The 14,565-nt window shown below is 40.3% G+C and overlaps 1 protein-coding gene across 1 annotated transcript; it reads left to right on the top strand.

Moving 5' to 3' along the window:
• Window positions 1–90: 90 nt before the first annotated feature.
• LOC104526104 (WD repeat- and FYVE domain-containing protein 4-like) lies at window positions 91–13,797 on the top strand (the record flags this gene model as incomplete). The annotated part of the gene is made up of 8 exons (XM_010169465.2): window positions 91–120; window positions 982–1,139; window positions 2,783–2,941; window positions 6,832–7,011; window positions 9,387–9,569; window positions 10,205–10,292; window positions 12,502–12,613; window positions 13,735–13,797. Coding segments are annotated over exons 3-8 (782 nt in total), but the record flags the coding sequence as incomplete, so codon positions are not given.
• Window positions 13,798–14,565: the final 768 nt, after the last annotated feature.

Genomic DNA, 14,565 nt, shown 5'->3' with positions numbered 1-14,565 from the left:
ATGCCCAAGGGAAAAGTTCATCAGGAAGAGAGACTGTGCTGTCCCTTCACTCAAGTGGAATTCTTCCTCCTTTTATGAGCAGTCTGCAAAATCTGAAACTCTCACCAGTTACAATAAAAGGTGCTGCAGGGGCCATGCTCCATTTTCTGAGCTAATAAGTACAGAGTTCTTGGATGGGTGAATCTGATTTTCAAGAGCATAAAAATAATCACACAGCTTTTTATGAACTGGTACAATCAAGATCCCTTCTGCCAATGTGTGTATGTGTGTATTGTGAGTGGGCATTGAAAATACTCAAATACTCAGGAGAAATCTTAAAACTTCTCTTGTAGAGTTGAGAACATTTTTTTTTATAAGACACCTAAATCTTTTCTCCTTGTACTTTCTGAATATGTTAAGTTAAAACATAATGCTCACTGTTTTCCATTCTCATTCTCTTTTTTTTTAATACTCAACAGAAAACTAAATACTGTCTTTCCCCACTTCTCATTCTTCAAATCTTTTCTTTTTCTTCATCTTTTTCTTATTTTGCTACTTTTCTTACCATGAAGAAGCCTGGAAAATTTCAGTGTGTCTCCTTTTTCATCCCAGGGTGGTGTTCTTTACATCACACATCTTTGTGGGCACAGTGGGCTCCCATTGCTGTACTGCAGAGGCTGTTGATGACATGCCCACCATCCTCTGTAGTGCATGGCACAAGGCAGTCTGTCAGTGAAAAGGAGCTTAGTGCCACTGCTGTTAAATCCCCTCCTTTGGAGCACATCACTGCCTCGGCATGGATTTATGTGGTCCATTGGAGAGAAGTGTTTCCACCGTTCTGTCTGGTATCTCAGTTGTAGAGTGGATTTCTGTCTGTGGGCCTGGCCACAGCACTGAGCCCAGTTGTGGGACTTGCCAGCCTCACCACACAAGCTGTGCAAGGAGGAAAGTTAACGTAAGTGTTCTAAAAACAACAGAATTAAATATGTTCTGTCTTGTCAGACTATCCCAAGGGAGCTATTGGGCACATTGTTCATACTGAGAAAGGCATTCTGGCTGTTGAGAAAAACAAAGTGTTGATTCCTCCTCTTTGGAGCAAAACATTCTGCTGGGGATTTGAGGACTTCACCTGCTGCCTTGGAAACTATGGGTCTGAGAAGGTAAATAAGAAAAAGTCTAAGTATTCTAAAAACTAGTGATATGTTACAGTCTTTGACTGGTTTGGGCACCCATTTCAGAGTCTGTTGGGGAGCTGATTTCAGAGGATGGTGTACAGGCAAGCTCACAGTCAAGCTTCTTGAGAAATCTCAAGTTGGATAGCCCAACAGAGTACAAAGTCATTTTACACTGCTGAAAGTTGTGGCATTTTCCTTCTAAATTATCTCAAGTTTTCCTTCCAGTGACTGTGTTGTTCATCAAAATGAAGGAGAAACCCTGTTTCGTAGGTTATAAGGACAATGCAAGGTCTTCTGGCCACTGATTAGAAATTTCATTGTGCAGAACTTTCTGCTGGAATTAAGATAGGACCATCTGTCAATTCCCCTCTGGCTCCTAAGCTTAGCCCAGTGCATTCATTCAAAATAATAATGTCTTCTGCTGTAGAAAGTTAATACTCATACTTCTTTGCTGTTAAAAATCAACCACCTATGTCATCACACTGCTTGTTAGGGCACTTGACAGATACAGTTTCTTCCTCTGCAACAAATACACTAATTTTTGGATGTGTTTTGGACAATATTATGACACACAAAGACATCTGAGTTAGCTTGGGTACCAGAATAGCAAAATACATTATTCAACAAGATGCTGACTTGGGTATTTGTGCAAGCCACCTCATTATGTTTTCACAGACATACCCACAGTCAATGGAAGTGAAAAAGCCATGTGATGTATTTTACTTTCTGCTCACTATATAAAATTATTGAGAGTTTTCTTCATTGATTTCATTTAAAATCAGTGCTTAGCAATTCATAGTGCTGCTGTAGGTATAATTACTTTTTTGTCTCTTAAAAAGTCAAGGTGTCACTTAGCCTAGTGACACTAAGCATAGTGAGTGTCATTATGCAGTCACTATGAGAAGTAGTTGGGAGTCCAGCTTGAGTTCTCTCTGGGTCAGCAGTGCTTCTTGACATAAGCTTAAAAGAAATTTTTGTCCTCCTTGTAAGTAAATGAAGTTTTGTTCTGTCTGTGGTATGGTTTCTGTAGCTATGCCATCCAGCTCCACCAGAATCATTAGCACCATAGTGTTGTCCTTGTTGTGTGGGAGAGAGCTAATGCAGAATGTGAGCAGAAGGATGTTTATGCACTAATTGTAGCGAAGTGTAATAGACCTGACCTTGCTTTAGGCTTGTTTGGGTGCTGCTAACAGAACTGTTGGCACAGAATGGAATTTAATGCTTTGGCTTTTGGCTTTTTAATCCAAGTACGAGGAGGGTTGGAGAACTTGACACTAGCTCTGTTAGCAGTGGCCTTCACAGCCTGAGTGTTCTTTTTAATCTACATTGAATGACTGCATTCTGTCACTATATGGTGGAAGAATGAGCTTGCCTGAAGTTATGTAGGAAGTCTTTGGGACAACAGATTGGGACTCAGGTCTCCAAGACACTAACCTTTGTCCAGCCTTCCTGTTTGGCCCCTAGAGGATGGCACAGCTGCATGCAGCTGTAGCCCATGCATTGTACATGTTATTGCAACTGTGCTGTGAGCATACAGACTGGTTGAGATGAACTTTTATTTCCTGGATTTGAAGAAATGGAGGCTCAGTTCTGATGAACATTGGATTTAAAGCTACTTTCTTGTACAGAACATGACTACATTTGAGTGCATGGCAGACTGGGGAAAGTGCCTCTGCGCTGTGTGTCCTTCAGCAACTACCATAATCACATCTGGAACAAGCTCAGTTGTGTGTGTCTGGGAACTTTCCTTGGTCAAGGACAAAGTGAAATGTCTAAACTTGAGACAGGTCAGTACTGTGGCTCTTTTGCTATAGAAACTTAATGAAAACCAATTAGTTTTTCTGGTGACTGGCAGAGGAAACACCTTTGGGTGAATCAAGAAGGCAGAAAAAAACCCCAATAATCAACAATATCATGTGACAGCCTGTTATCAGGTCAGGAGCTAATAATACACCTTATACCCACAGCTTTATAGTTATGAACTCTGGGTTGGGTTTTTTTCATCTTTGGTAGCATTTCCAAAGTTTATCATGATCAAAGAAGCAGTGAAGATAAGGCATATGCTCTCCTCGCTTGAAATGAAGCCAACCCTTGCATTATTTTCAAAACCCAGTATCACTTGAAAAAGCTTATAGTTCTTTTTGGGCTGCTACAGCAATGGACAGGATCTCCAAAACACCCTACCAACTTAGCTGATGAAGAGGAAACCTCAGCAAGGCAAAGTTCTTGATTTTTTTCTCTCAAGCTGAATTCAGAACTTAAAAGGTTTGTCTGTCAGTCCATGAGGCAGGGATGCATCCAATAAGAATGATATAGCTTGTGTTCTCACTGTCAAAAGTCCTTTAGTGGCTGTTGATTTGGAGCTCATCTATAGTCATCAAACAGTTGTATAAATGCTGTTTCATTTACAAAACCGAATTCTCATGTAAGATTTGTGCAGTTCAGCCATGGTGATTTCTCAGCTTTACAAGTAAAGCTACAGTACACCTCTATCATATCCGAAAGGCAGCATCAGGCCCTTTTTCCCTAAGAAATCAAGAGAGAAAACATTCTGCTACTTTAGGTGAACTAATAAAGTGTTCACTGATCAGCAAGGTCTACAAGCGTTAGAAGCTGCTTCTGTTCATTTGCTCTGGAGGCATATTCAGATATTTCAGTGTTTTCCATACCCTGAGCCAAAACATATTTTATTTGCCATTAAATTATGTGAAAACTTCAATGTCTTTGGGGATGCCAGAGAAATACTTAGATCTTCATTTATCTGAAATTCTGTGTGTTGAAATTAGGGGGAAAACTGTGGTTAGAGCAGTCTCTGAGGTTTATATTGTTTTCTGCTTGAGAAGAAGCCAGAAATATGAGACAAGATCTTCAGTGATGAACTTTTAATCTAGCTAGTTATTCCAAACCAGGATGTGGACATGGAAGTGGAAGAAATAGCAGCAGAGAAAAGGATAAGCAGTGATCTTCACCAACATCAAAATGACACCAGTCAGGGGATCAGTTTGGGTTTCAGGCAACTACTTGAAGAGGCTGTCTTTTATCTCCAGTATAATGCCTTTCTCTTTAACAATCTAAAATTGGCTTTGCTTTTGTGTTCTGCTGTGATTAATCTGGTATTACCCACATTACCCAAAGTCCACAAAGTGGCATGAGATCATGCAATGACAAATTCTATATTTTTCCTTCTCTTTGCTAGCAGAGGCTTTTTTTGATGACTGTCTGGTATAGATGTAAATTTAAACTATGGTTCTAAATGACTTCCAGTGAATTACTTGCTGCTTTCATGTAATTCACTGTTTCATGGTGGCTGCTTTTTCTGCTGAACAAAAAAATTGTATCATCTTTCCCGAGAGAGTGAGCTTTGCTTAAGTAAAGCTGATGTGCTATAAAGTGGATGCTATTCACTTACCAGCTGTCTCATGGGACTAACACATTCTGGTTTGGAATGTAGTAAAGTACAGAAACTATATTTCAGCAGAAAAAGTCACTTTTCCCTCTCTGGCAGGGACTGCTTCCACAGTTTTGTGGAACTCTAAAGATTGAGCATAAAAGCCTCAGTATTGATCCATGCAATTTACCAGTTCCCTCAGTGTTCATGAGCAGAGCGATCCATGCAATCCAGCCTCCCGAATTTCTTGGAAAAATGAAGCACTAGACTGGGAGAAGCATCTGGGCAAGCTGTGCTGTTTGCCACACAGACCTCTCAGGGAGGTGTTGAGCATAGGAGTGAAGTGTCTGTGTCCACATCGACCAGTTAAGTTGGATGGTCAAACTTGGTTTAAGTTTTCATGGATTAAGCATTCCTCCAGTGAAGCTGGTCGTCTTTTTTGTCTTGATATTTGTGAATTTACTCTGGAGATAGTCCTCACAGCTCTTTCTGCAGATATGCTGTGGGATATTTCTCATTAAGGGAAAACCTATCAGTCTTTGCAGAGCAATAATGAGAGGATGGTAGAGAGCTAAAAGCATGCAACTGTTTCTGTGTTAATATGGATTGAGACGCTGGTGGATTGAAGCTGAGATTGTAACTGGGCTCAGGTCTAATCCTCCCTTCCACACTCAGCTTGTATTTAAAGCACTTCACTGCCAGCTAGGATCTTTCTGGGTTTAAAAAAAACAACAACAACAAAACCAAAAACAAAGAAAAAAAAAAGAAAAAAATAAAAATTAAAACTTGTGCAGGAGCTTGGCCTGGTTTGACTTGGCAGTTTAGATACTGTCACATTAGGTACATTTTCTTTTGTGCTTTGAAAGCCCTTGGACCTGCCTTTTCCCAGCCCATTTTACAGAGGTCTTGTGCAGTTCTCAAGCACAGGCACTGGGTTATGCCCAGTCCTTCATAAAGAGACTGTTCTACAGCTAATCCAAAGCTATTACTGAGCTTTCTTTTCTATGCTCACTTGAGAGTGTTTCTGACCTCTGAAAACCACTGTAGGAGACCTCATTTTGTGCCAGTATTTTTATTTGATAGTTTTTGTGAATGGAATAAATCACAAACTGAAATTAATCCCTCGCAGTTGCAGGTCACCTTCAGTAGTACATAGCCTGCTGCAGCTCAGCTTCTTCACCAGTGGATTAATGTTTGAATACTGTTGTCCTAGTAACCTTGGCAAGTGGCAGCACATGTTAGCCAGCAAGAGTTCAGTCTCACAGTTACAGGCTGGAAAAGAGTATGAGATGTGTTTGCAAAAATCATCTGGGACATGTGGCTCTCCTGCTCCATGCTGAACTGAGACAGACCCTGAAGATGTGCTAATTGTGTCATGTGGAGAAAGCCAGCAGGGAATATGCATTTACTGTTAAAACCAACATTAAAATTAGTGGGTCTGATTTTTCACAGTAAGGCAGCTAAAAATTGAGCCCTGAAAGGCTTTTTAGGAAAGCTGTGAAGGGCTTTTTCTCTGTTGCCCTACAGGCTTTACTGTCATTGGTGGTTACACAGCAGAAATGTATACTGCTGCCATTTGAGAATGCTGCATTAAACAGTTGTTGTCAGTATACTTCTATCTATGATTTCTATCTGTGCTATTAAATTGCCTAAAATGTAGTCTTCTTTATGAAACTACTTAAGGCTAAATTAAACTGGGTACTCTTTACATCTCTAGAAGCTATTAAAAAAACAACCAAACAAAAAAAGTATGTTTGTTTATGATGAAAGAGAAAGGAATTCATATATGGCTTGATGCAAAAATTATCCCCAAATGCTGTTTTTCTTCTTAACTAAAATTGGAAAAATATTAGTACTTGTTCAGAAAAACAGAAAGACTGAAGGTCACTGAAATACACCCTGATAAGTTTTGTTTCTTTTTTTAAAAAAAAATATTGAGAAATTATTATTTCTAAGCATAAATTTTACTTAAAACTGCATGGAGTGAAGTGAAAAGTGATGGGTTTTTGCTGACCAAAAAAGGCTGTTGTAGTGTCTAAAATGCTGCCCTGTAGGCAGCTTGGGGCAAATAATTTAATCTCTTGGAGACTCAACTTCCCTCAACCACAAGTTGAGGACAAATATGCTTCTGTAAGATCCTTTGGGATTTCCCCCTCATTCCCTTTTTCAGTTGTCCAAAGAATGAGTAGATTGCTTGTTGTTACTAAGCAAAGGACAGTAGGACTATGGTTCCCTAGTAAATCAGCCACCCTCTACTGTGGTTTGTTGGTTGCTTTTTCCCCATACCAGGCTTTGTATGGGCACACTGAGGCAGTGACCTGCCTTGCTGCATCTGTGACCTACAGCATTTTCGTGAGTGGATCTGATGACAGAACCTGCATCATTTGGGACCTGAACCAGCTGACGTACATAAACCAGCTTCCTGCCCACAGGGCAAGCCTCTGTTCTGTTGCCATCAACAATTCAACAGTAAGATCTTAATTTGTCATCTTTCTTCTGATGTATCCATGAACATTTCATGATAATTTAATGGGTGCTCTTCCCAACATAAAAACATCCTGAGAGTCTGATACATTGATTTTTTTTTCTTTCTACAGAGATTGCTAATAGTGTTCTTAATGATGAGAGGCGAGCACTAAAAGCAACATCTTTGAGTAGCTAAGTAGAAGCATCTTTGGATGGGTAGATAGCAGGATTAAACAACTTTCAGTTTACAGAGCATGAAGTATTACCCTAGTAGCTCCTAGATTTGGCTCTCCCACAACCAAATTGCCTCCATTATTTCATTAATTTCTCCTGACATCCATGCAGCAGAGCCATGTCAGCTGAGACATGTTAGACCTCAGTCTGCTGCCTCAGCTGACAACTTCCTTACACCTTTGCAGTGACAGTGTTGGCTTTTTGCTTTCCCTTCTACTCTCAGGTGTGGGAGGGGCCCTTGATAGCCATGGGAATAGGTCTGCTGTGGTCTGTGCCTGGCTAGAATTGCATGCATGTTGACAGGAAAATACTCTGTATTGGATTTTACTGTAAACACTCTGTATGAGATTTTTTCCAACCTTCTACCTCCCAAAGATGTTGTTTGTACATTTGTATTTTCTGTCTCTGATAATATATTAGATTTCAGGATTCCAGCTGCTCAAGCAATTCAAGATTGGATCCAGTACCAAAACTTGTACCAAGCAAGGCAAAATTGAGTTCATAGCAGTAAACCAGGCAGGCTTTCTCTACTTAGTCTGTGCAAACATAGTGATCTAGTATCACAGCTTTTTTAACCATGCAGTCAGATTGCTAGTAACTGAGGATGAGAATGAAGTGATCTGTTCAGTGCCAGCTCAGCTCCCAGCCTCATGGGTCCTAGTTAGTGTACAATGGCCAGTGGCTTCAGCAGACCATATATATATATATATATACACAGACATACAGTAACATGAATATAGAAACAAAATACTTCTGTTGTGCTAAATTAAATATTTTGATTGACACAAAATTACATTTTTGATAACAAGACTTTTTTCTGGAAAATTCAGAATGTTTTGAAGAAAAGTTTTGAAGGAGACAGATTTCTGAACCACAGATGCTCCATTTATAGATCGTAACCTCATGATGTTTGTGTCACGTAGAAACAAAATAAAAAGGCTGTCCCAAAAAGTTTATAAGCTAAGGAGGATTGTAAAAGCTTGCAGTAACTAATGATTTCAGTTAGTTTTAAATCCCTGATCTAGACCTGTAAAACACTGTAGATCATTACCAAATGCCTGGACATTATGTACTCTCATGCAGATAAAGTAGCTGAAATTTAATCTCTTTAATTATTGGCAACTCTGTTTCGAACACACTATCCTTGTTTTATCTTCAGAATTCTGCCCTACAGTGTGAGCAGCCTCGGCCCCAAATCAGGCAGGGGTGAAGTGCAGTGTTAGTTGATCTAAACCAGATGCATGCTGCTAATTTAAGGGCACACTGGCCTTTGCCAGAATCAGATGACTTTGCTGATGATCTTCTATTTAACTGGTTCTTAGTGCATCAAAGGTGGGAAGGTTAGGTGGAATTTCAATTAGTAACTTGATCAAAATGCACTTTTGGTAAGATCACTTAAAATTGCAGCATTGACTCTTAGTTCTGTGTGTTTCTTGCCGCTAAGGGATTACCTGTGTGTTTACTCCTTACCTGCAGATTGTGGTAAGACTCTGACCGTGCATGGAAGGGAGAGGAGAGATTCAGTTCCAAAAGATGTTTTCTGCATTGGAAGTGCAGCTCACTGAAAGCTGAGCTGGTCATTGGTCAAATGCAAAACACAGTCTAAAAATGCGATGACATTAAGCTCCCTGTGAGGGGCAGAGGAGGATTGTGAAATCACTAAAGGCTTCGGTGGTTGAGCCGGTGAACACGTGTCCTTGTTTAAGAGAATGCTTATTTGTAAAACTTAAAAGAGCACTAGTCCTGTCCCAGAACCTGTGCTAGGCACCACCTGTGCACAGTCCCTGTCCCTGACAGTAGCTAGGTCAGTCTACTTTTTTACTAGAAGCCTGGATTTTCTGGAAAATAGAAAGGGAACATTTAAAGATATGTTTTCATTTAAAAAAATGCAAAAAACTCCTTTGTTTCTGCATTATCTTGCTAAATCTGAGAAGTTATTTTGGGTTTCTATGATGTAAAGATGTCACAATTTTTCTTGAGAAAGAATGACATTTTTACTTTCTCTGGTTTATGTCATCCTGCCCGGAAGGAAAACAAAGGTCAGAATTTAAGTCAGACCAACTCTGTAATTTATAATGAGCACTTAAGACTTGTGAGGAGGATGAGTGTAGGATTTTTAAATATTGCCTCTTGCTTTGTTACAGGGTGATATTATCTCTTGTGCTGGATCTTACCTTTATCTATGGACAGTCAATGGCCAACTTCTTGCAAGCATTAACACCACCTCCAGCCCCAAAAGCCATGTTGTTTGCTGCTGTTTTGCTGAAGTGATGGACTGGGACACACGCAGCATCATCATCACAGGAAGCACAGATGGAGTGGTGAGGGTAGGTGGATGGGAGAGAGGGAAGGGAATCCTGATTCATTGTAGACCAGAGGCAGAAGTTTGTCCCATCCCATCCTACATGGAGGAACAGACCCGATAAAAGCCCATGGCACTTTCTTAGCAGGGCAACACAGGGCACAAGTTGGAAATCAAAGTAAAATATTTGCTTCCTATCAACTTTTAGCCTCCTGAATGGGGGAGGTTTTGCCATTCAGGAAGAGTTTTGAAAATGTGTTTTTCATTCTGATGTGGTTTTGAAAGCAAAATTTATATTTGCTATCAGAAATATGTTTGAGTCTTGCTTCTGAGAGTTGGTTCACAGCTTAGTTTATTGAGTCATACTTTCTCAGGAGCAGCAATTCACTGCTGGTTCTGCCTCCAGTCTGGTGGGAGAGCTTCCTGGGTTACTGGGATCCTCATTGGCATGTCAGCCTCACAACCCCACCAGCTCCCTGCATACATTTCTCCAGTGTAATGCCCGGCAGCACAGTGGCAGAGGGAGAGACAACTGCAAAATCCTATTCTGATGTTAGAAGTCCAGTTTCTGCACCTTGCTAGGAAGCAGGCACCCACATCTCTCTCTTGTTGCATTGTTATAATCCACGCTTTTTCCATTTTACCTCCTTGCTGGCACAGCTGTGGAAGACTGAATACACCAATAACCCAGACCAAGCTGCTGGACCAAGAGCCCAGAAAGGCATGATGGAAGAGCCAGGCAAGACTGGTATGACAACAGGGTGGGCTGTGAACTGCAGTGTGACTGTGTGCTGCGGACCTTGTTTGGTTGTGAGGAAGAAGAGGGTGTGTGAGTACAGTGGTGTGAAGGGGAGATGGTGAATGAAACTGGTGCCGTGTCACTGTAACCAGCAGCAGTAGTGGGTAGTCACTGCCCGAACTTAGAGACAGAGAGCACCCCTGAACCATCAGTCTCAAGGGCACATCCTGCCTGGATGAAGATGAAAACTTCTTCATAGGCTCTGTCATGGGTTCTGTCAAGCTTGATAGACCATCTTTCTGCATAAACCTCCGAAACTAATGAACTACCAAGGCTCCATAAAGCCCATTCCCTTGGCACCTCTGCTGATGTCCTGTACCAAAGTACTCTGGCACAGCGTCAGAGTGGGCAGTGCCAGATCCTGCACTGGGATGGAACAGAGAAATTTGTTGTCTTTGCCACCTTAAATGAGGTCAGAGGCCCTTCAAACTGGTGGGAGGCCAGCAGCAGGCCCTAGTGCATGGAGCTGCTTGTTCAAAGCTGTGCCAAACTGAAGCTGATACCCTGGAGTTCTCACAGAGCTGAGGTTAATAAGATGATGGGGCTATGGTGCTGATTGGTATTAAAAGCATCTCCAGCTCACTTCTCTGTTCCAACAAATATAGGAGCTGAAGCCTGCCAAAGAGCTTTAAAGGCACATCCTAAATAGCACAGCTTGCTTCTCTTCACAGCACATTTTATAAGAGAAAGGAATTGTGGTGTTAGTATGTATAATTGATGCCACTTATTTGCTGTGATCCTCATTACAGACATTCTCTATTACTTCAATTTTAGGCACACAATTTGCATAAATATAGAGCTATAGATGTGACATCTGCATAAAAAGATATTCTATAGTAATTGGGCATTACCACCGAGGTCTTCAGATGTGTTGTTCATGGAACTCAGCATCTACATTACTTAGATCGCTATGTGAAAGTATTTATACATACAGAGGCATATTGGAAATGCCAAACCAGATGCTCATCCTACCTTTTGTCATGAATCCAAGAGTAGCTAAAGCTAGATTCTTCTATGGAAGGTGGAAGAACACCAGAGATGCCAGATGTTAAATAGTCTGACTGTGGTAGCCATGTATTTGGTTTCATTGTGGTCTCTAATCAGATTGCTGTAAATCAAAGCAAAAGACTTATCATTCCTTTCAAAACCTTTGTAGTATTATGTAGTCATTTTGCAGATTATTTTTGCATGTAGAAACATCCAATTTGTTTTAAGAATTTCCTAAATTCTTGCCCATAACTTCCTGTGGCATTTATTTCCATGTCCTATTTACTCAGGTACAATTGCATAGGAATGTCTTTGAGCGAACCGAGATTTTAGCTATTTTAAAAATTTGTATCTTAAACCGTTCTCCAAACCAGGACTTAAAAGCTGCCCGTGGGAGCATTGTAGAATACTCCTGGTTTTGCCTTTTTCAGAGAGGATCATAAGAGAAGCATTGACCAGGCATCTGGTGATGTGTAGACACACACACCTGTTCTCAGATACATACAGTGACAGCATTCTTTATTAAAGAGTTGAGAGGTGTAATTAAAGCAGTGACGTGCTCCCTTAAACTATTCAGATGACTTCAGAATTATTTTAAATGGACAAATATTCCCACATGTCATTCCATGCATTAAAGGAAATAAAATTAATACAAAACACAGTCATTAAAAAGACCAAAGTAGACTATGATTGAGTTATGTTGTTAGGTGTGTGTCTACGTATGTGTGTGTACGTGAAAGGTTCTCAGCATTTAATTATTGGTTCTGTTATGAGCAGATTTAGATAAGTTGATAATACCAAGACTTTATGTAATTTCTTTTTACTAGGCAATTATGGGCTGTATTATATCCTGGCAGCAAAGTATTGTGGGGCATCTTATTAAGTATAGAGCCAGTGAAAACTGATGAACAATTTTGCTGAACTAGGCATGCAATTTAGAAAGCAATAATACACAAATCCAATTTAGCACACAATTGATACAGCCGCACGTCAGCACATGTAACTATCATAGCCACAAATTAAATTGGGATGGGCCTATTTTGCAACAGCGCAGACTGAGATTAAATATATTTGTTCGCAACTTAACAACTTGCTGACCATAAATAATAACAATCCCATCCATGCTGCCCCCAGACACTTTCTAAATATTTATTTTTAACCCACACAACAGGTAACAAGTGTGGAAAACATCTTGTTCTCTGTCGGGAACTGAATCCGAGCCTTGCCTTGACTGGAAAGCCAAGTAAGACCAGCCCAGCCGTGACAGCGCTGGCTGTATCCAGGTACTGTAGTTTTCTTTCTACTGCAGCCGGTGGCCTGCAGAGGGCACCGTGCCAGCTAGAGGATTTCAACTGCTCTGCCCTAGTTCCACGGGGAGTTTATTTTATTCTGAGGTTTCAGGTTTTGTTGGTTTTGGGAATTTTTTTGTTGGCTGTTTTGTTTTGTTTTAAATCTCAGTTGAATCATGCTGTCTTAGCCAAATGCAGTCACTCTGGGAGCTGACCTGGCTAACAGTATGAAAGGAAGGATGTTGGGATAGTCGATGGTCAAATAAGGGACAACCAAGGAGAAATAACAGTTTTCAGCCAGAATAGCTGTAGAGATCACTAGCTGCTACACTGTCTCTGCATCATAGGAAAGACGCCATCCTAGGAGTTTCTTTTTTTCTCTTCTTTTTTAAGGAGGTGCTGTCTCCTTAAAATGTAAACAGGAAGTTTTTGGCCAAAGGACAACTTTGTTGTTAAATTCCACTCAGTTTGCACAGCCAGCAGTATTTTGGTTTACTCAATCCCCCTCCTGCAGTTTCATCTGTCTGTAATATTTGTTGTTATTTCCTACTCCAGGATATTTCAGTGTATTGTAAAACAGTTGCTCTCTTTCTCTCCAAAAGTGTTGGCTTTTTGATAGTTGCTAAAATGATTCCTATATTCTGCATGCTCAGAATTAGAGCACTTAGTGACGGTGATGTTTATAGGCATTGAAGGTAGGAAAGTTGGGGGGGAGTGTTAGTTTCACTAGTGTTGGAGGCACTGCATGCAGCAGAGATTTCAGTGACTGAAGCCATGACATTATGTGCTAACAAGTCTGAATTCTGAATATAGCCAGCAGATTATTTAACATTCATGTTTCATTCAGTTTCAGAGAAGGGTGAGAGCTTCTCATCTGGTTAGATTGTCCACAACTAATCCACTGAACTCCAGTAAACTTTGGATGCAATTCTAAGTTCAGTCTTTGAAGTTCAAATCTTTGTCTACTCTATGTCATTGTTCTTCAAATTTAACAGTAACATTAACCCATTCCCCTGAATGTTGCATCCTCCTAATTGCTACACAAACAGGAGAAAGCTTTGATCCTCTTTGCATTGTGTTCTTAAACATTTTTCTCTTTTTCTTTCTTTGTCAAGAAATTCCTCCAAGTTCTTAGTTGGTGATGACTGGGGAAGAGTCTACTGCTGGTCTGTGGATGGGTAGGAAGAAATACCCAAGAACTCATGTATTTTCAGCCTTTTGGATGGAGAGAAAATTACCCTTCACAGCCTGAAAGAATCAGAGAAACTGGAAGCCTGTGGTTGGGGACTGAATCTCAAAGGAGTTGTTGGACTGACCTGCAGTCAGCTCTGACTGAAATTAGGGAATGGACTCCAAAGTTGTGAGATACACTGACAGACAAGCACACAGACAGCGACACTTTGCAGTATTTGTCCTGGGGAAACTTTTATATTTTAAATGTTATTTTAGATGCTGAATTTGGCATGATACATTGTATTTCAAAAATAATAGCTAGTAAGTAAAACTGCCTTGATTATGCCAAAGAGCAATGTAGCTTAATAAAATTAACATATTCTAATTTTGATACCATGAGATCAGAAAATACTGAGGCTTCAAACAAATGTTAAGTGTTGTGATATCTTTGTTCTTATTAACATACAGGTATGTTAATATCTCCGTTCCTACTCTTCCTCCTTCCTTGAATCTGCATGAAAATGTATGCATGCCTTCTGAAAAGCTATTTTGTTTGCAAAGGGAAGGTAGGAATTCCTAGGTTGACAGTGGTGCCTTTATCCAGCCCCATTATGAACATGTGTTATGTTGCAATCTTTAGTTTCCTAATCTCTGACTTGTTTTTTTTTTCAAGGCAGGCAAAATGCATGGAAAGGGTGAGGATGAAGATCTGACACAGCTGGTCAACATATTCTTTCATTCTCTTCCTTCACTGCCTTCTTTCCTGGTCTTGT

Source organism: Antrostomus carolinensis, unplaced genomic scaffold (genome assembly GCF_000700745.2).
Source record: "Antrostomus carolinensis isolate BGI_N321 unplaced genomic scaffold, ASM70074v2 scaffold18216, whole genome shotgun sequence".
NCBI lineage: Eukaryota > Metazoa > Chordata > Aves > Caprimulgiformes > Caprimulgidae > Antrostomus > Antrostomus carolinensis.
This window is presented reverse-complemented; position numbering and strand designations above follow the sequence as displayed.